This window comes from Peromyscus maniculatus, chromosome 20 (assembly GCF_049852395.1).
Source record: "Peromyscus maniculatus bairdii isolate BWxNUB_F1_BW_parent chromosome 20, HU_Pman_BW_mat_3.1, whole genome shotgun sequence".
Classification (NCBI taxonomy): Eukaryota; Metazoa; Chordata; class Mammalia; order Rodentia; family Cricetidae; genus Peromyscus; species Peromyscus maniculatus.
Window position 1 is genome coordinate 61,142,397 of NC_134871.1, and position 22,675 is coordinate 61,165,071.

General features: G+C 38.8%; 1 protein-coding gene across 2 annotated transcripts in view; it reads left to right on the forward strand.

The window, feature by feature from the left end:
- The window catches only part of Lrrk2 (leucine rich repeat kinase 2), a 145,927-nt gene that overhangs the window by 51,397 nt on the left and 71,855 nt on the right, over positions 1–22,675 (forward strand). For both annotated transcript variants that reach the window (XM_076556638.1, XM_042264518.2), the window contains exons 19-27: positions 5,439–5,697; positions 8,195–8,383; positions 11,502–11,620; positions 14,603–14,672; positions 15,113–15,327; positions 16,861–17,111; positions 17,389–17,537; positions 20,159–20,252; positions 22,487–22,673. In XM_076556638.1, coding sequence (XP_076412753.1) covers positions 5,439–5,697; positions 8,195–8,383; positions 11,502–11,620; positions 14,603–14,672; positions 15,113–15,327; positions 16,861–17,111; positions 17,389–17,537; positions 20,159–20,252; positions 22,487–22,673 — 1,533 coding nt within the window. The remainder of the gene's footprint in view (positions 1–5,438; positions 5,698–8,194; positions 8,384–11,501; positions 11,621–14,602; positions 14,673–15,112; positions 15,328–16,860; positions 17,112–17,388; positions 17,538–20,158; positions 20,253–22,486; positions 22,674–22,675) is intronic.

The following is a 22,675-nucleotide window of genomic DNA, read 5'->3' on the forward strand; positions in this document are numbered from 1 at the left end:
GAATTAAATTAATGATTTTACAAAAAAATGAGATGGGAGACCTGTAGATTCATTGTTAGGGTCTGCAAGAAGTCCCCAAAAGACCACCAGTCATGATGCAATCAGCAAAAAACGTTTATTATACCACATGCATGTGGGGCTGCTCACCTGTACAAAATGTTGACAACTCCAAGAGGGATATGTAAGTTCCTTTTAAGCACAGCTGAAGGAATTCTAAAAGCAGTATGATCATTCTACCTAGGATTGGCTTACACAAGTGGCAGTCATATAAGTATGTTTCTAATTGGTTAGGGCTAAAGGGGTGGCCTAAGGCTATAACTTTTCCATTCTTGGGCAAGTCTGGACAAGTCCCAGGCTTTGTCCTTATTTGGTTATTGCCTGTGTAGGTGGAGGGGTTTGGCCCAGGCCTAGCATATGCAGGAACTGAAGCCCAGTTCTTAACTAAGTTACTAGGGGCCTGTCATGATATTTAGCTGGTCCTCTCATTAATAAGCATCAAAATCATTTTGTCTTCCTGCTGTAACAGGGTGTCAATGGATTAGGAGGTTACAGACCCCTACATCATGCAGAGTACTCAGGTTAGATTTGGTCAGAAGGTGGTATTTGAATCAACATATCTGGAGGGCACTGTTCACTTGTAGAACCATTTAAAATTAGAGATGTTGAATTCTGGAAAAAATGAAAAGAAACAGGGGTGCTGCAGTCAATAGAAAAACTAAAAACACAGCCATCGCCATCAGACTCAGGAGTGTCTAGATGACTCATGTTTTTGTTGTATCTTCTCTATGCAGGACATTTTTGATATTTTACTGGGCTTTTCTTAATTTGTTTAAATCATAAGGATTTAATTAGGGAGCAAATACAGCTTTAACAGGGTTATTATGGATGTCATTAAGGTTAGTCACAATGAATGATTATCTTTGGAGACTCCTAGAAAAATAGATTGGCAGAGATTAGAGGACATGTTTTTCACTGTGGTTGAGAGCCCATTTGATTTTTCAATACATTTTTGTTTGTGGTCGGTTGGCAAATGGACCACTCTTTAAGTTACTGTTTGAGGTGTTATTCCTTTCTTCAACCCCCTGGCCAACAGCCACAGATGAGAAGACCAACAGGGAGGTTGTGAAATGAATGATAAGCGGCACTGGTTACCACATGGAAAAGTCACAAGCCATGGCCATGACTATGTTGTTACAGAGAGCTTTATTGCGAGGAGGAGGGGGGTGGGGTACTAGAGAACTAGACCTGGGAAGGAACACATGCAGAGAGCAGAGGGAAAGATGGTAGGGAAGAGACAGAGCAGAAAGAGAGCAGACACACACACACACACACACACACACACACACACACACACACACACACACAGAGAGAGAGAGAGAGAGAGAGAGAGAGAGAGAGAGAGAGAGAGAGAGAGAGAGAAGGGGGGGGGGGTCTGAGTCACGGCTCTTTAAGGTGTAGATTGTGTGACCAAACGCCATGTGTACATAGTTGCCAGCGCACACTGATGATATTGTTGTGCCCAGATCGTGACCCCCAGAGAGACCACCAAAGACGAGCATGCCGGAATGCAAAAGCAAGGTTTAATCCTGGATATCCAAAAGCAGTACAAGCCTAGGCAGGGACTTCGTCCAATACATCCAACACAGTGGAGGCTGGAGGAAGCGCCCACCTGTCTGCAAGCTCAGTTTTTAAAGGGAAAAGTCACAAGGTTACATCATTTAGGGGTGCTAGTATGGATACAATTCTGATTGGCTCGCTTCTAGGGACTTCTAGAAATTACTTCTAAGGGAGTGGTTGCCCGCCACCATTTCTCATTGGTTGCCCTCAGGTGGGGGCATTTCTATGGTCAGTTACCCTGGAAACCAGGGAGAGGACATTCCATAGTCTGGCAGGCATTACCTCGTGACTATCTTGTGACTCTGTACTTTTACACTTCCTTGTTTCTGGAATCTGAACTGACTGGTTTCAGTAACTAATGGCCTATTCCTAAAAGGAGAAATCTTAGGCCTTAGTTTTAGGGTGAAAGCATTTTGGTCTTATTTCTAAGATGGCTCATTTTGGTCTCACAATATAAGATGTAAGGCCCTTTGCTTAACTCCTGAACTGCGATGTGCTGTCATGTAGCTGGAGTGAGGGCAGAATTCTAACAGGTTGATTTTGTGTACTGTCCAGTAAGTAGGTCTTTCTCAATGTACATTCATGGGCTAGTGCTGGTTGTATATAGTCCTAGCCTTGAGTGGAAACAAGCAGCTAGCCAGGGCAAAGGAATTTAAAAGAGAGACAGTGTGATTGGCTAGTTCATAAGCAGTAAATTCTTTAGTCGTAACATGTAAGAGAACAGAAGATCAAAAGGAAGGTTTTAGAATGTCAAAAAGCAGAAGTAGACCCATTGAAGGTGACAGACATCTAATACAACAGAATGAGTTCACCTTGGAGGAAGAGCTACAGTCCAGGACAGGTGGTGTCATAGAACATCCTGATCAGTCATGACTTACAGAATGGAAGCCTTGACTGCAGGGGAGGGAGAATGAGGAGATGGATACAATATGAGAGTAAAGCAAGATGGCTGCCAGAAGCCTTTGATTGAAAAAAGATTACACCTTTTATACTGTATAGTTACACATAGGATTAAATGGGAGACAAGGGGCATGTGAACTGGGGTGTGGCTTGAGACCAGGAGTTGTGGAATCTAGCATTGACCTTGACAATAGGCACCAGTCATATGTTAACAGAAGAGCCACAAATTTCCCTGGCTAAAGTTAAGAATGACTGCTTTATCAAGCAGGAACTTTCCTCTAGTTCCCAAGGGAATGAAGACCCTTATTCAAATGCCTGACCTTGGGAAAAGGACTTCTGGGGAACAGACACTATACTACAATTTCTTAGTCTTACCATATGGGCCTGTTCCTCTCATAACCCTCCCAAAAGGGAAGGTCCTGATATCTTACTCTTTTTCCATTATATTGTACCATTCTGATTTCTCTGTATTTATTAATTGATCTCTTGCCCTTAATGGCCTCAGGCTCTGGATCTGAATTGTAGGCATTTCATCCTTGCAATCAGGTGTATCTACTAAATTTCTAGCTTTCCTGTTCTTGGTGAAATTAGGAGGGCACAACAGAATTCCTGGCTTCATGGTAGCAGGGATTTTTTTTTTCCAAAGAATTGTTTTTTTTCCGAGAGGCTAATATTATACATATTTTTATACTTTACCAAAGTCCTCACAGAATTTCCCAAAGGGAAAAGCATTCATATTGAGAATCATTAAAAATGAAAGTAAAAAGATGCTGGAGAAGTATGGTCTACAATGTTGAAATGCTGGAAATTTGTCACCCAGCAATGGTCGGCATGTGGTCCATGCCAGCTGACCAAGGAACATTTCCATCTGAGTCTAGCTGCTAAACCAATGAGTTTACTGGAGTTATTTATAGAAGGATAAATGAATCCAAGACAGCTGCATTGTGGGAATACTCACCTCAGCATGGGCAATGACTCATGAAAGTTGCATCCCTAGAGCTCTTTGCCCAACATAAAGGAAGCTCCAGTAGAGAGTCTTCTTGTCCCAGAAATTGTCCACTGTTGGGGACAACTTAGCACAGGGAGAGGCCCTTTGCAACGTCCTGAGTTTCTCAGTTCCCTGGGTCTTCCAAGTCTGGGAAGCTTCTTGAGTCCCATGAGCCTCCTTTCTCCCACCAGGAGGGAATATTTCAACATGGGATAAGCATCTATGCAATAGGTATGAGTGCAGCACATCTTCACAAAAGTGCATCAGCTATTTTCCCAATTTTTCTTAGTTAAATACAATTTGAAACTTACAATAACACCCAGAGAGTATTGTCTAGTTCTAGAAGTCTATTATTTTTAACAAAATGATTATAGTGCCATTTAATGTATATTATTAAATAGTTGGTGCTGTATTTAAAAGTAATATTTATTGTGTGTATGTGTGTGTGTTGTGTGTGTATATGTGTGTGTGTGTGTCTGTCTGTCTGTCTGTGTGTCTGTCTGTCTGTCCACCTGTACCATGGTCCATGAGTAGAAGTCAGAGGACAACATGAGGAGTTTCTCTCCTTCCTTTGGTACTACAGGTTGTGGGATGAAACTGAAGTCCTCAGGCTTGGGAGCATGTACCCTTACCACTGAAGCATGTTGGGGGCCCTGGAAATACTTATTACTAGTTTTCCAATAACTGAATTTTAAGCCTTACTTTGTTTAATTTTCCACTTTAGACTTAAGTATATTTGTCATATGAAAGTTTGTTGGTTCATGTAGTAATCTGTATGGAAAGAAACAGAACTTCAAACTCATTTTCAAATATCTTTGTGTTTATGCATTAAAACCAAGTAATTAAATTATTTACATTTAGTGAAAATTCTTTTAAGTAAGCCATATGGAAAACAGATCTTCTGTTATCAGGATTATTGCCAATAGTTCTATATGCTCCTAATGTGTGTCTTTGGGATGCAGATCATTTGTGTAAATGTTATTTGGATATGCCAAAGATCTGAAAAGAAGCTCAATTTCCTAGTTCTTGCTAGGAAAACAGCATGATGAAAAGCGCCCTGGCACTACTCTCAATATTCCCCATAGAGGGCTTCCTGCTCTTTGTTCAACAGATCTAGCCTTTCTCTGCAAAATCCATTGTTTTATTCCACGTCTCACATTCTTTTGGACTTTATGAACTTATTTTTATCTCCTCTTTTTGAAACGAGACCTTAGGGTCTGGGGCTATAACTTGGTGGAAACGCCCTGCCTTGATAAAGTCACCATGCTAACAACATACAGCAACAACAATAGTAAACAAAATAAGTAGATAAAAAAATCAAAAAAATTTGTCTGTACACCCATGAATTCTGTATTCCATTTGGAGAATTTATCCTAGTTCTCAGATGTTTCATTTAACTAGCAAATAATTGGCATTATGGACAGATTTCCTGAATAACAAATAATTGACACTGTGAATATATTTACCAAATGGACTTTATTTTATGCTAATACAAAATGTATTTATTCATTTACAAAGAGGTTGCATAACCAAAAACTATTCAGACAAAAGATGAAATTACCAGTGCTATTCTTTTTTGGGAATTTAATGATGGCAGAGAAAAATACGAAAGGCTAATAATGGCCAAGAAACTACATGGTCAGACATGGTGAGCAACATTATGCAGACCATGATGGAATGGGAAAGATGATGAGGTCTTTTCAAACCACTGCCTGGCAGCTGCCGGATTATTGATTTATATCTGTGGCAATAATTACATTTTATTTCCCCATGTCTATTGCAAGAATATGTTTTGCCTTATTTCATATCACTTCAACCTAAATTTGAAGTATAAAGAATGATCATAGCAAGCTCCATTTTTCTGTCTGGCCAAAGAGAAGAAATGCAAGTTTTATGTGCACTTCCTCTTCATTTTTTTTTTTTTTAAAACTAGGTATGTGAGAAAGAGAGCAGTCCAAAATTGGTGGAACTGTTGCTTAACGGTGGATGTCGTGAACAAGATGTACGGAAAGCGCTCACAGTAAGCATCCAAAAGGGCGACAGCCAGGTCATCAGCTTGCTCCTGAGGAGGCTTGCCCTCGACCTGGCCAACAACAGCATTTGCCTTGGAGGATTTTGCATAAGGAAAATTGATCCTTCTTGGCTTGGTCCTTTATTTCCTGATAAGTCATCTAATTTAAGGAAACAAACAAGTAAGTATCAATAGAATATTTTGTGTAACTCTCATTTTAAGTATAATTAATAGTATTTGTTTTGATTGCAGGACTTAGTTCATGAAGGGCAAACACTATCCCACTGATTTACTACTGTGCATGTATTCACTCATCATGGTAGATAATTATATGTATTCTTTTTACAATCTTTTTAGTAGATTATAAGCATGATGAAGTCAATGTTAGTTTTGTCCATTGCTGGAATCTTATTGTTTATGTTACTGCTCTGGATATAATATATGATCACTGGCTATTTATGAATTTGCAATGATGAGTTGGTAGCAAATGATATTGAAAATACATGTTATAGCAAGCATTTCACATATCAACAGTCATTAAAATTGTTTTTTCTGAGGACATTCTGTATTATCTGTTGATGCTTTCAATTCATATATATACTTTTGAATTTTTCAATCTAATATATATATATATATCTTTCATTTGTATGGGGAACATATGTTTTTTATTTGCAATGTGTTATTTGATACAGGATATAGATTCTTTATACTTAAGGATCCATTAATAATAAAAGATTAGGGGGAAAACAGAAACACTCAGAAGAATCATGGAAATATCACCCAGTGGAATCCTTTGCAGTCACATAGGAAAAGCATGCAGCAAATTTATGTGTTGAGGAAAATGCACCAGAGAGGCTCAGGCAGGGGACTGTGTGGCCAGCCTGAGCAGAATAGTATAAACCTGGTCAAGAAAGGATTAAAAACTGTGCAGTATAATAGTGTTTTGATTGCCAAAAATTCTAGTGAGTTGTGCTAATCACACATATGTGAAAATAAAACACTGTATCAGAAAATAGTTCTATAGCTGGGCAGTGGTAGCGAACGCCTTTAATCCCAGCACTCGGGAGGCAGAGCCAGGTGGATCTCTGTGAGTTCGAGGCCAGCCTGGACTACCAAGTGAGTCCCAGGAAAGGCACAAAGCTACACAGAGAAACCCTGTCTCGAAAAACCAAAAAAAAAAAAAAAAAAAAGAAAAGATAATAGTTCTACAAATGATGCCTTTCCTCTCCTTTCCATTCCCCACCTCCTCCCTTCTCTTCTCCTCCCCTCCTTTCCTTGTTTCTCTCCACCCCCCCAAAATCTCTAAATCACTTCTGTTCAGGGCCTCTCTATGTAGCCCTGGCTAACAGAGAACTCTCGAAGTAGAGCAGGTTAGAATTGAACTTATAGCAAACCTGCCTTTGCCCTCTGAGCTCTTGGATTATAGATGTGAACCACCTTGCCCATCTTTGTTTCCTGGTTTCTGATGGTGTGGGATCGTGACCCTGGATGGAGATTTAGTATTTCTTTAGTTCTGTGTGAACATCTGACATTGGCAAGTTTTGATGTAATTTAAAAAAAGGTTAATGTCATTTGACTGGAAGATAAAAATCATAATTTCATTGGTAATTTGTCTAAAGGAAAACTTTGGATTCATAACTTTAAAATATTTCTCAGGTTCTTATTGTCTGTATCATGTATTATATTTATTATGTGAGCCATGAAAGTAATAGTTGAAGAAATCTCGAGTTTCTGTAGACCAGTGGTGACTGCCAGCACATTTCCTCTTCGTATAGGATAAATATAAGATATAATGAAAAACAGAGAGGAGTATTAGTGTTAGTATTGCTGTGATGAAATTAATCAAAAGCAACAAGGGAAGAAAAGCGTTTGTTTTTATTGAAGCCTGTCAGGGCAGGAACCCAGAGGCAAAAGCTGATAGAGGCCACGGAGGAGTGCTGCTTACTGAGTGACTTGCTCTCCATGGCTTGCTCAGTCTGCTTTCTTATAGAACCCAGGGCCACCAGCCCAGGGATAGCACCACTCACAATAGGCTGGGCCCTCCCATATAAATCACTAATTAAGAAAATGCTCTATGGACTTGTCTCCAGCCCAATCTAATGAGGCAGTTTCTCAGCTGAGGTCCCCTCCTCTCAGATGACTCTTACCTCCTGTCAAGTTGGCATAAAATTAGCCAGCACAAGTGCTAATTTTAAAATTCCATCATGTGAGTGACTGAACAAATTGTATTTATTTATTTTTTAGCATCTTCTGTGTTTTGGTAAGCTTTCATAGGCATCATGTTATTTCGTTTTTCCTATAACCCTATGCTGGAGCTGCCGTCTGCATTTTCCAGGTGAGCTGATTGGTCCTTAGAGAGCTTAGTGAGTTTGCAAGAAGCATTGCACAGGTCTCTCTCTGGCTTCCCAGTCCTGACCCTTCCCTGATTGATGACTGAGGGTGGCCATTTATACCCAAGCTTCATAGAGCAGCAGCACATAGGTTAAAATTGGAACGATACAGAGAAGAGTGCCATGTCCCCTGCACAATATACACCATTATTGCAGCAGCACAATGATTCTGGAAGGACAAACAATCTTTAAAAGCACGAGATGTGTCTAAGGAGCTTGGATAAGGCACGCTTACGTTTTATAATTATTGAATTATAAGTTCTAAGTTACCGGTTCGTTTATTTTTAGACACAGGATCTCTCCTAGCAAGAAAAGTATTCCGATATCAGATGAAGAACACTCTCCAAGAAGGAGCGACCTCAGGCAGTGATGGCAACTTTCCTGAAGATGCCCTGGCGAAGTTTGGTGAATGGACCTTCGTTCCCGACTCTTCCATGGACAGTGTGTTTGGTCACAGTGATGATTTGGATAGTGAAGGTATCAGTTTTAAATGAAGGTTCGCGATGGCTCACATCTACACAGGGGCAATGAACACTGAGAACTCACACTAAAACCTGCTTTAGCTCATTCGGGGAAAATGGACAAAATGGGCCACAGTTACAGCAGTGACTCAGGAAACCGTGCCTCGTGCTTCCCTGGGTAAACTGGAGAACTCGGTCACATGGACTCCTACAGTGAGATAATGCTCACGCTGGAGGCGTGGTCCATACCCTGACATCCACTAGGTTTTTGTGGTTGTGTCATTTTCCTAACCTTTTTAAAGGTAATGATGCCAGCCTTACAGGTAGAAAAATCAAGAAAATCTAGGTAAATTATCTGGACCATGATTAGTCAATAGTTCTTAATTTTATAGTGGTTTGAAAAAACTACTATTTTGATAATTCACTTGATATAACTTTTAAAATTGGAAAGTGAGATATATGATTATAGTGGTTATAGATAACATATTTAATACAATTCAATTTGGTCAAAAGTTATTTAAGGGACTTTTAAAATTTTTACTCATTTTTGCAGTTTTTTTTTTTTTTCGTGAACAAAGTGACAGACTTCATGATAGCATTTTAATACATCTGTAACTTGGCCCATATTTAACCCCCATACCCTTCAGTGCCCCATCCCCTCTGCCTGGCCCAATTCCTCCCATAAATGTCCCCTCGCTTATGATCCTATCCTATATTAATGTAAACAATATAATTTCCTTCTTCTTCATGGTTGAATAAAACTCCATTGTGAGTTTTCCAAAATGAGTTTTCTTTATTTGTTTGTCAATTGTTATACGCAATATTTTCATTTTTCTAATATTACTCCTGCCTACGTGGGAGCACAGGAAGCTTTCCGTCTTATAGGATTGTCTTTTAACCTCTTGACCCAGCGTTTTAAAATCTTCCTTGTAAAACTCTTTCCCCTTCTCAGGGGGGTTTTCTTAGGTATTTCATTTCCTTGAAGCTACCGTGATGGAGACACTTTTGTGGGTTTCTTTCTTGTCAAGTCTGTGGTCCTCTGAAAAGCTGCTGACCTTGTGTGGTGATATTTTAGAGAAAGGTGTTTATCTGTTGTAAGATGTTTCCGGTGGAGCTTGTGGGATTCTTTTCGTATAGGATTTTGTCATCTGCACGTAAGAATAATTTGACTTCTTTCTTTCCAGTGTATTGAAGGGGCTTTTTAAAATTAATATGATCTGTCTAAAGCTTTGAGTGAAAAGAGTCAAAGTATAATTCATTTAAATTATTTCCTTCTGTGGCCAAGATTTGAACCAAAAGACCTCATGCTTACTGAGCATGCTCATTCCATGAAACCACATCCCCAGCCCATTAGGTATCTTTAAACAAGAAGAAATCCTGGAAATGCAACACAAAAATCACCATCACAGTACTATGTTGCTTATGTAAAGAGTATTTTGCTCGATCCTTCCCAAACACATAATGTGAGGCAATGATGACATGGAACATCCATTACCTTGTATGTGGGTAGTTAAAATGTACGTTCCCCTTTACTAACATATTTTAATATAATATTGTATCAGTTCTTCAGGGAGACTCTCACCCACTGTATTTTGAGCACATTCATCTTACTTCTCCCCCAAATCCTTCCAGATCTGCCTCCGTCTCCCTACCTCCCCAACTTTGTGTCTTCTTTTCAAAATTTAGTTGACATATTTAATTAATTTATGGGGTGAGCATGCCACCGTGCATGTATGGAGGTCAGGGGACTCCTTGCTGGAGTCCTCAGTTCTCTCTCTCCCCCATGTGACTTCAGGTTTTTAAACTCAGGTCGTCAGGCTTGGCAGCAGGCATCTTCACTCAGCCATTCTTTGAGTCAGTTATTAAAGTAATTAATAAAAATAATTTGCATCACAGAATGAGTTAAACTTAAAATAATATTCAAATAAAGAGTTAATGTTTATATCAAGACTTAGATTGTACACTGCGAAATTGATTTTTGATATGTTGAATTTATAATTTACTTTTAGCACCTAAAGTTCATTCTTTTTCTTTCCAAGCTAAAAAGTAGTAGAATTGAAAATCTTAGATTTTTTCCCACAAATATTTTCTTAATGTTTATCCTTGCAAGTATGACTTTTTGCTTAACTTTATTCCTGAAAACTCATGATTTCATGTCATCCTCATTTCTTTCTCATAAAAGAACTATTCCTAACCATAGGTATAGCTCAATGATGTGTGCTTGCCTACAATGCATGAAGCATGAGACCTTGGGATCAGTCCCCATTACTGCTAAAAACAAAAACAAATGACTTAAAAAACTGATGCCAGCTTACCTCCAAATATGAAATCCAGATGAACTATATTCAAAATTGTTGAATGTCAAATAATTTAGGGTGTGTTCCCAATATTTAAAGCCGAATTTAAAATTCTATAAGAAAGTATAGAGAAATGGAAAAATTGTTGGCCATACCTTTGTGCTTCCTTCCTCTGCTTCCTGTACACATGTTTACTGTTATGTATATGTGTGACTATTCATTTTCCTGATTTGTTCTTCCTGGACCCTGGAAAATTCCAAAATTGAGTGCTTATCCTTATCCAACACTCAATGTTGAGTCTGCTACAGGTATACAGCCAACATACATTAAAGAAAAAAGAAACAGTAGTTGAGTTTTAACTGAAAAGTCAACATTGTTTACCGTTTTTATTCTCACGTTCAAAGGGAATTAATTGTGAAATTTCTTGTATGTGTGCATGTGTGTATGTGTGTGCATGCATGTATGTTGTATGCATGGGTGTGTTTCCAAGGTCAGAGGACATCGGGTATCCTCCTCTTCTGTTGCACTTTCCCTTATGTCTAGGAGGCAGGATATCTCACTGAGCTCCAAGCTTACTTTTTCCACTAGGCTGGCAGTCATTGAGCCCCATCACATCCTCTTGTGTCTACCCTCCCCCACTGCTGGGGACACACATGTCCTCAGGACCACATGTCTGGTGGCCACTGGTTTCCAAGTTCTGGTCCTCATGTCTGTGTGGAAAGCACTCTGAGCCTGTGAAGTTTCTGTTAATGAAAATATTTAAGCTTCTGTGATGACTGAGTTATGACGCTCAGCTCCTCTTCCTCACTTCGTCATTCTTTCTCAACTTCAAAACAGGCAGTGAGAGCTCATTTCTCGTGAAAAGGAAGTCGAATTCGATTGGTGTGGGAGAATTTTCCAGAGATCCGGTTTTGCAGCGTTGCTCACCGAACTCACAGAGGCAATCCAATTCCTTGGTGAGTTACATTGTGTTTATGCTAAGTGTTTGGTCCTGACATTCTCCTGATAACTGAACTCCTGCAAAGCTACGTGTGATTAGAAGGAGTTATCCCATACACAAATGCATACACATGAAAACATATTAATGTTGAACTTAGATTTGCATATATATATATTTGTATTGAGAACTATTTAATTTTATGTACACTGCTACTATTTGTTTTCTTTTTCTTTAGAAAAATGAAAAGACTCACACATTTCTATGAGATGGTTGATATTGAGAATTACACTATTTTTATGTTTACTCTGAAAGGTTAATGCTAACTTGTGCTTGAATTTTAATCATAATACAGTATTGGACATTAAAAATGTCTTTTTATTGGGGAAGTAGCCTTTAACTTCCCTTTACTGTGTATACTGAAGGTAAATAATAAAATGATTATTATAATAAAGTAAATTAACGTGTCTATCTCAGATAATTTACTGTACTGCTGGCAGTGGACAGTGACAGGAGTAACTAGTCTCCCTTCATCTGGAAATTTGAAGTGGAAATTGTTTGAAATTCTTCTTCTTCTTCTTCTTCTTCTTCTTCTTCTTCTTCTTCTTCTTCTTCTTCTTCTTCTTCTTCTTCTTCTTCTTCTTCTTCTTCTTCTTCTTCTTCTTCTTCTTCTTTTTGGTTCCTGTACTGGATTTTGCTTTGTAGACCAGGCTGGCCTTGAACTCACAGAGATGTACCTGGCTCTGCCTCCCGAGTGCTGGAATTAAGGATGTGCGCCACCATTACCCCGGCTGTTTGAAATATTCTCAAGAATTTTTAAATATATCATTTTTTTTTCAGATTTAATCCTTCAGATATCGACTGGTTAGAATTTTATTTTGGTTTATAAAAATGAAAAGTTGAGAGGTTAATTTAGAAATAACTGTGAATATGGTACTACATACTATATGCTCTCAGAGAACCTGCTCACAGACATACAGCAGGATGTCCCTGACCACAGCCATGGTCCTGTGCATACAGTACAAGTGTCCTTCTCCAGCCTAAGCTTGGACCGTTGGCTCAGCTTGCCTTTCTTTTACCTACCCCACTCTCCAGCAACCTCTGTTTTACTCTTTCCTTCTTTTTTCATCCTTAAAAATAATTTTATTTCCTTATTTATTTCCTTCATTGACAGTTTTATATGTGAATATAATCAATATTAGTCATTTTCTCCCCCATTTCCTTTTCTCATCTCCCTCCCTCTCCTGCTAAAACTCTTTTTTCCTAACAGACCTCCCCACTGCTTTCATGTCTTGTATGTGTGTGTGTGTGTGTGTGTGTGTGTGTGTGTGTGTGTGTGTGTATGTGTGTGTGTGAGAGAGAGAGAGAGAAAGAGAGAGAGAGAGAGAGAGATAGAGAGAGAGAGAGATAGAGAGAGAGAGAGAGAGAATTTAATTAGGGCTACTTACAGGAGCCTGGGTACGAACTTATTTACTGGAGCATGGGCAACTTATCAGTGGCTGCATCACTAAGGGAAGTTACACTTCTTCCTCTCGTTACCATTAATTATCCATCCACCAGCAATAGATGGAGCCTCAGGAGCCCTTCCACAATGAAATCTTGGCAGGTCTGCTTTAGTGCATGCCATATCTCGTGTGGTCAGCCACAGCACGGTGTGTTCGAAAGTTCAATGGCTGCATCAGATCTAGAAGGTGACCCTTTGAAAGACACTTGCCCGCACACCTACTCCTTTGCTCTTTCTGACCCTCTTCCAAAATGTTCCCTGCATCTTGGAGAGGTGATGGAGATACCCCCATTTAGTGCTCGGCACTCCACAATCTCACATTCTGAGTGCTTTGTTATAAATATCTGATTAGTCACCACCTGCTGCAGAAAGAAGCTCAGCAGGTAAAGGGACTTGCTACACCCTCCTCTTGACAGCAACTCCTGGGACTCGCAAAGATAGAAGGAGAGAACCAACCCACAGGGCTGCTCTCTGACCTCCGCACACATGCCAGGGCATGTGAACTCTCAACCCCACATATATCACACAAAATTAATACATAGAAAAAGAAGAGTGTCTGAAGACAGCTGAGATATCTATGGAGATAAACATGTCTATTATTTATTTCTATAAAATCAGCCTTTTATCGCTTCTTGACCTTTTGGCTAAGATCAAGTGTAAAATTAGCCTTTTGAGAACCACCTAAGTAATTTGGTCAGTGTATAATACGTATGTATCATCATATTGTGATACATATGATGCATATGTATCATCCTGCATATATATATTTTTTGTTGTTGTTGTTTGAGACAGGGTCTCTCTGTAGTTTTGGTGCCTGTCCTGGATCTCGCTCTGTAGACCAGGCTGGCCTCAAACTCACAGAGATCCACCTGGCTCTGCCGCCAACTGCTGGGATTAAAGGCGTGAGTCTCCACTGCCCAGCCCTGCATATATTTGTTAATAATGTGCCAATTGAAAAGAAAACTGAACAAAAACCAAGTTATTGTTTAGTTTAGATATGAAGATAAGTACAATCAGTGATTATAGCCAAATATGGTAAATTAGGTCACGGTGTTTGTATTTGGCAGTTGTAATTACCATAAGTAGTTACAAAAGGTACTTCAGTTGGTTGATGAGAAAGCATGTGTTAAGCTTTTGCCTCAACTTCTGCCTTTCAGTTTTCTTATACTTAAAACTAAGGGCAGGGTCTGTCTGCTAACACTTCAAGTTCCAGCGCTCAGAAACTCGAGTCTGGAGCATCCCAGGCTCTAGGCCAGTCTGGGTTGTAGAGTATGACCCTTAACAGAGGGGAAAGGGTCAATGCATAGATCATTTGAGCAGGAACAATTTTCTTTCATCTTCATCTTTGAATTCTCTGTTCTGGTCTGTTTCTTTTCCCAGCAATTGTGAACCCCATTTATTCTGCTTACATTTCCTGGTTGCTTCTATATAGAAACGTTCTGTTCTCAAAATCAACAAAAATTATAGCAATTTTATTTGTCATTATTTATTCCACAGGGTCCCATTTTTGATCATGAAGATTTACTGAGAAGAAAAAGAAAAATACTGTCTTCAGATGAATCTCTCAGTAAGTATCGGGAAATAATTTCACCTAAGTAGATACCTGGGGCGGAATCCATTGTTTTGTTTAATTTGCTTTGGTTATTTAAATTTTCTTGCTGCCTATTTGAACTTACACAACTTCCTTATGTATTTACCTAATGATCACAGAGGCTACAGAAAAATTAAAGTTCTGTCAATCTAAAAATTTACTTTTTTATAACTAGTATCAGCTCACATGTTTTATGAGTTTTCTGAAATCCAAATTGTATTTCCTCCCGTCTCATTCTTCATTTTCTTCTTCAGGTCTTTTGTTTTCACCCTCCCTGGTTAAATGCTTTTAGTTCCTCTCTATCCTTGTCACTAGAAAGTACACGCCACAGTTTGATTTCTGCCGCTCAGTCCACTTTCACCAGGTGAATTCACTTGTGTGCTTACATGTCCATCCTTTGTCATTTGGAAAAAAAGGGTCATCGAAGCTTCAGTCCCATATGAGGCATTCCGATAGTTCTTCTTCCCTGGCTTCCGAGAGAGAGTACATCACATCCTTAGACCTTTCTGCCAATGAGCTGAAAGATATTGATGCCCTGAGCCAGAAGTGCCTAGGTGGCTACCTGGAGCATCTCACCAAGCTGGAACTTCACCAGAATGCGCTCACTGGCTTTCCTCAGCAGCTGTGTGAGGTAAAATCCATTTGCCTTGTAATTCCCAAGACCCTGGGCTGGGCACTGTATGGACATCCAATTTGCATGAACTAAGCGCATCTGTTTAAACACAATCATAAATAATAACCTCAGAGTACCTGGAATGTGTCCTTGTCACATTAAGGGAGGATATTAAAAACTTCCTCTTGGAGTGATTTTACCAAGAGCAAGCTCAGATGTGAATTCTCTACTCCTCCATCCCCCCCATTCCCATCTACTGTAGTCTCCCTCACAAAGGGCATTTACTCCATATTTATTGAACAGCACAGAAAGCATCACATGGGCTAAGGAATGAGGGACACTTTCCAAAAATCCTTAAGAGTTTTACATGGAATGAAACGTTGACTCGAACTGACATCACTGACCCAGATAGCAAATGGCATTGCAGACTTACCAACCCACATCCACATAGCTTCTAACTTTTATGTTAGATGTTTGTTTTACAAGGTTGCTTTTAACGTATTTCCCATTGCTGGCATTTATTGCCATGATATACATACACACACGCATTACTCTTGGGTTGGGGACATGCAAGAGTATATAATTTAAGATTATAGCTCTGCTTTAGCTTAGGCTACAAAAACTAATTTCATGGGAAATATGAGGCAAGTAAGGTTGGTTCTTATATTGTTCTCTTAAAGCAGCGGCTACCAAACTTGGAAGTCGTGACCTTTTGGGCATTGGATGACCCTTTCACAGGGAGTGCATATCAGATATCCTGCATATCAGACGTTTACATTATGATTCATAACAGCAACAAAATGACAGTTATGAAGTAGCAATGAAAATAATTTTATGGTTGGGGGTCACCACAAGATGAGAAACTGTATTAAAGGGTCTCAGCATTAGGAAGGTTGAGAACCACTGTCTTAAAGGCAGGTGATGTGCAAACAGGCTGAATGGACGGTAGGATAGTAGTCTTAAGTGTTAAAACTTAAGACTGCTCTCAAGGTGTGTTATTAACTCTGGCTGTGAGGTCCAGCAAAAGTCCCATTCTATTAGAATGTAAGAGATATTTTCATAATACTGTATCACCATGGTTAAGTCTGTCTTTTAGGTTCAGGACAACAATTACCCCATTATTGTGGGTTTCACACAGGTATCAAAATACCCTTTCAGAAATTGTTACATACTTGAATATAAATTACCCCCAGGAGAGCCTGTGTCTGATAGATTTAACCATGCAAGTTAGAGAGCATTGCAGTACCCTTGATTCCATCTTGGTCTTCACAGAAGTAAATTCTAAAAATAAGCTGAATTGAGGCCTCAACTTCACATTTGTAAACCTCCTTTTAACAGTCACTTTGGAATTTTTTCCTGTCTTAACTCATGCTACAGCAGGGATTGTTGGCCTAGTAAGCATACTGAAGTTCTGTTGAGGACTGCAGTTTCAATATTTAAAAACAAAGATCCCCAATGGTTCTAGAGTTAGCCATGGTATGAAAAGCAGAAATGGTGCTGAAGTTGTTTCTCAAACCCTCAGTTTGAAATCTCTCAATTTTATCTCCCCAGACTCTGAAGTGCTTGACACATTTGGATTTGCACAGTAACAAATTCACATCCTTTCCCTCCTTCTTGTTGAAAATGGCATGCATCACCCATCTAGATGCCTCTCGAAATGACATTGGACCGACAATAGTTTTCGACCCCCTGGTGAAGTGTCCAAGCCTCAGACACTTTAACCTGTCATACAACCAGCTCTCTTCCATCCCGGAGAACCTTGCCCAAGTGGTGGAGAAACTGGAGCAGCTTCTATTGGAAGGGTAAGAACTGACTCATGAAGACAGCAAGCTTACATCCCACTGAACTTAGCATGGATGGAAAAACATGGTGATGTTTCTATAGCAATGAGTTTAAAACAAACATGATAGAAGGTGGAGGCAATTGATGATTTAGGCAATTTTGACAGTTGGAATCTTCACAGTTCATTTGGAGGCTTAAATATGCCTTGATGCTGTACTTGGAGGGTGAATCGATTTCATACTTTTATATTATAGAAGCATTCACATTTTAATCCTGGGTTTTGTGTTTTACAACTAGAAATAAAATATCGGCAATTTGTTCTCCCCTGAGCCTGAAGGAACTGAAGATTTTAAATCTTAGTAAAAACCACATTCCATCCCTACCTGAAGACTTTCTTGAGGCTTGCCCCAAAGTGGAGAGTTTCAGTGCCCGGATGAATTCTCTTGGTAAGTATTGGGTGCTGACCTCACCTTTACCAGGCCTTCAAGGATAACACACATATAGATGTTCTAAGAGGGAAGTTACAGGTGCTATTTCAGTGAAAATGTGTTGCAGTTCTACAATCCAAGTTGGCAGGTTGGTGATGAAAAGAGCCATCAAGGCAGGGAAAGGCATGGAGAAAAGAACGTAGATGCGTATTTAAGTGAAAGAAGGTCACGCTAGCTTGATTCCACTTATAAAACAGTCTGGATAAGGTCAAACTATGGTGTCAGTAAACAAGCCGTAGTTCTCATAGGCTAGCAAAGAGAACAGGAAGAATGGGTGCTGACTTTATGACAGCAATGATAGAGAGATGCCATGTTTATCAAAACACCGGGAATGACCTTCAACTCAACTCTGAATGGTGACATGGCTCTGTCAGGATTGGTCCCTTGTTACAGCTGAACTAACACTGACTTGATAGTAAGAGAGGTGTTTGGTGAGGCAGGGCATGGAACAGGAATTGGGTCCTCTTCACCCACATTTTCTGTAAAACTAACGCTGTTTAAAATTTTGTTTTCAAAGATGTTTATAATTTAAAAATATTAGCACATTGCTATTATCATAGGAAAAAATACTATCACATGGCTTGCAAATAATAATCAAACTTTCATTTATCTTCACTTCTTGAACTGAAGAGTTCCTTGGCTGCCTACGTGCAGAAGAAAACTTTTTTAATGCTGTTTAATGGCAGAATAGATTTTTAAATAAATTGTTTAATTAAAATATTACTAAATCTTTTATTTCCATGTCTTTCCTCTTTCCTCCAACACCTTCCACATCCCCACTTCTTCTAAAATTCATGACCTCTTATTATCTAGTTATTTTTATTATATATATGCAAATACATATATAAATGCAATCTTATGAATCTTTTTAGTGTTGCTTATATATAGGTGTGTTTTTAGGACTGACTACTTGGTATTAGATAGCTAGTTAAGAAGGACTAATTCTTCCTCTCTCAGCCCTTGTTAATTGCTTGTAGCTCTTCATATGTGGGTGGGGCCCTGTGAAATTTCTTCTATCTATGTTGGGATATTAACTGGTTTTGGAATTGCTCAGGTCCTGTTTAGGCAGCATGTTGTTGAGATTTCATGGGTATAGCTTCTCTGCCATATCTAGGAGATATAATTCTGTAGTAGAATTCCTGAACCTCTGGCTCTTATGATTGTTCTCCTCTGCTTCTGAAATATTCCCTGAGCCTTAAGCATAGGAGTTGTGTTGTGGATGTATCAATGGGGGCTGCATGGTCTATGATCAATGTTTACTCGGTATTTTAACTAGTTGTGGCTTTCTGTGATGATCTCTGTCTGATACAAAAAGAATCTTCTTTGAGGAGGAGTGAGAGCTACATTTAGCTCTGAGTATAAGGATGAATATTTAGAAAGCAGTTAGGAATTGTACTGCTTTAGGAACATCTTCTAAGATCCATGATTCCATTAGTCATAAGTGATTGACTAGCCTTACAAGACCAGGCTTGATTTTCCTTCTATTGAAGAGACCTGAAGTCCAATTAGACAGCTTGCAGTTCCCATCAAGCTGTCAGTGCCGTGTTTTGAAGGATTGGGGATACCTTGCCATGTTGCTCATGGTTGTTTGTAGGCATCATGGTTAGGTACTACTATTATTTCCCCCTTGGTTGACTGCATTTCACCTTCTGCTGTCATGAAAGCTAGTTCTCAAGGAGTGCACTTTGTGTCAAATCTAGCTAGAATCCTCTAAGTCCTGTGTCCAAAGTCCTTGGTGTCTTCAGCAACAGGAAGGCAACAGTGATAGTCTATGTTGGTTTGGGACTGTCTTGGACTATCTTGATAAACTTGAAAGGGGTCTCACTCCTGGGGTTGGATGGTCTATGGCATTTGTGAGAGGTGTTATCATCCCAAGTGGCATTACTTCATTTAAACATTCTCTCTATATGTCCATATTGTTCAGGGAAATAGATACAAGCCTAATTTCATTCTTCTACATGTAGACATCCTGTTTTCCAAGCACTGCTTGTTGAAGATGCTCTCTTTTCTCTAGTGGAATTTTTGGCATTTTTTTTCAATTATTAGATGGCAATGGTTATGTGCACTCACATTTGGGTTTTCTATTTTGTACCATAGAGCTACATGTCTGCTTTTGTGCCAATACAATGCAGTTTTTAGTACTATAGCTCTGTCATATATTTTATCTAAAATGGTAACCTCTCCTGCACTTCCCTGCCCCTCAGGATTGATTTGGCTATCTGGAGTCTTTTCTGGTTATGTATGACAAGTTTTTGGCTTGGGTTTTTTTTTTTTGTTGTTTTTCCATTTCTGTGAAGAATGTTGCAGGGACCTTGATTGGGATTGCATTGAATATGTGATTGCTTTTGGTAGAATGGTCATTGTAACAATATTAATTCTGCCAATCTATGAGCATAGGCAGTCTTACCTTATTATTTACTGGCCATGCTATTATCTTATAAAGTAAAATTGTTTTATGCTGTTAATGCAACAATGTGAACTACACAAGTGATATGTTCCTGGTAACTGTTCTTATTGAGTTGATCAGAAATCTAGTTAAGATGATTGTAAATGTCAATATTCTTGTTTTATTTCTTTAGCTGCGATGCCTGCCTTACCTTTTTCCATAACAAGCCTAAAATTATCCCAAAACTGTTTCACATGCATTCCAGAAGCGATTTTCATTCTTCCACAGTAAGTTCATTGTTATTTCACTTCTAAAGTCAAATGGACTGTAGCATAGCTTTTAGAAGTAAAGCAATGGTTCATATGAACACATATATTATGGATTTATAAACCCACTTCACTCAATGTTTTTTTTTAATTTTATTTTACTAGAGAGGAGATACATCTCCTTAACCTTTGCAGTAATTTATCATGCTTTGCATAGGAATAACTGCAGCATCCTATAACTAAATAAGATGACATAGACTGGATGTTTGTCAGAAGAATGTTGGATTCTTTTGGGTTTTAGCTGCTCACAGGGGTTTATCAGTTGCTTGAACACTAGTATCCTTGAAATTTCATTTGTTTTAATGACATTTTCTATAAAGATTCTATAAAGATATATATAAAGGTTATATATATATAATTCCACATCTGAACAGGATAAAGTTACTGAGGTTTGGGAACTTGTTAATTTCATCAAAGACTCAAACTTCAGGCATTAATTCAGTTTCAAGTGTGTTGTCATTTTAAGAACTATTTTATTCATGCAGTATAAAGGAATTATAGTTTATATGCACATGTATGCATATCATAGGCAAATAGCAACCACACCCTGGCCATAGAGAATGCTGGACAAGCATAAACTCATTAGCATAAATCTAACTTTTCAAAACCCCACTCCCTGTTCTAATTGCACCATATGTACACTTCTCTTTGGTCTTCCTAATAATTTTATGAGATAACTTCTGCCATCATTTCCATTTTATAATTTCACTAGAGAGATGAAGTGTCTTTCCAAAGTCATAATTCATCTGTGTCAGTGGGCTCAACATCAGATTCTCAATTCTTCCATATTGGCTGCTATTAAATAAACATGGTCTCATATTCTAAATATATTTCTGGAAATATATAGAGGCCAATTATTTAAGATCATTTACCAGGAAACAAAGTGACATAAAGAAGATTTTTTCCCAGGGAACTAACCCTATAACTTAACTCCTGATATCATCACCATAATTTTCAGGCACACATCTCCAGCCTTTGTGTTCCCATTTTAAATCTTTTGTTTCACGCATGGCCACATAATTGTCTAGCTAGAGTCCTGACAGTACCCAAAGAAACACTGCTTTGGGAAAACCTAGTGATTCTTGCTTCTCTCAAATGCATTCCCAGTTAGACGGATAAATATAATTTCTAATACAGCTTCTCCTGCATTTTTCTGTGGCAACCGGAACAATATATAGTACCTTTTTAAGAACACAAACATTGTTTTGTAGACCCAAACTCTTGTCAAGCAGATACTGCTGCTGTGGTAGCTGAGGATTAATTTATTAAGATTCCAAACACCAAGTGGAAGGGATCCATATATGTATGGAAGCCCAGACTATTTTCTGCCTGTCTTTATTCTGTCCACACACATGTACTCATGAATATTAAGGTTTTCTGAAAACTCAGGAAGCACCACTTTTGAGGGCAAGCAGGTCACACGGCAGGCTTATCCATGCTTTGTCCTGTACTCACTGAGACTAGCTAGTAGAAAGGTGTACCCACAGCTCTAGTGATTAACTCTGGAGCAGCCATTGAAGAAACCACTCAATAATGAGTGAAAGCCATCCATGGAGGGCTAGTGGGGCTGCACAATCATAAGCCTTGTAGAGGAAGCAGGTCCCAATGATCATTTGTATGCTTGTTAGTCATAATTTCTCATGCCCCATGAGCATTTACGAAACATTGATCTTTTCCTCATTTTGAGAGTGATACTTTTATGGCCTAAAGGGAAATTGGACCTCAATCTTTTTCTTTCTTAAAAAAAAAAAACCCCTTTAATGAACATATATAAGTTGTAAATATAGGGTACCACATGATGCTTTGATATATGAATATCATGTAATATTCAAGGGTTAATATATATCTGTCACTTCAAATAGTTTTTCTTTTCCATTTTGGTGAAAAACATCCCCAATCCTTTCTTACAATTACATTGCCACTATATTTTCATCACAATAGACAAAGCGACTGATTTTGTTTCTAATGATCCTTATTTACTTACACCTCCACTCTAGAGAAAAAAATGCCTTTTCTTCTAAGCATTGTATGAGCATACACACTTCTAAGCACTCAAGAACATACAATGGTTACATGTAGGCGATGTAGCTTTAAAATCATTTATGACTCTCAGTCTGATAAAATTCCTGGTGGCATTACTCTGGGTCCTGTGAAAACCCCCACTTTGATCTCAATGGGACCTCATGTCATTGCAGCTTGCGGTCCTTGGATATGAGCCACAACAACATTGAATATCTGCCAGGGCCTGCACACTGGACATCTCAGAACTTGAGGGAACTCTTCTTTAGCCATAATCAGATCAACGTCTTGGACTTGAGTGAAAAGCCACATGTGTGGTCGAGAGTAGAGAAAGTCCATCTTTCTCATAATAAGCTGAAAGAGGT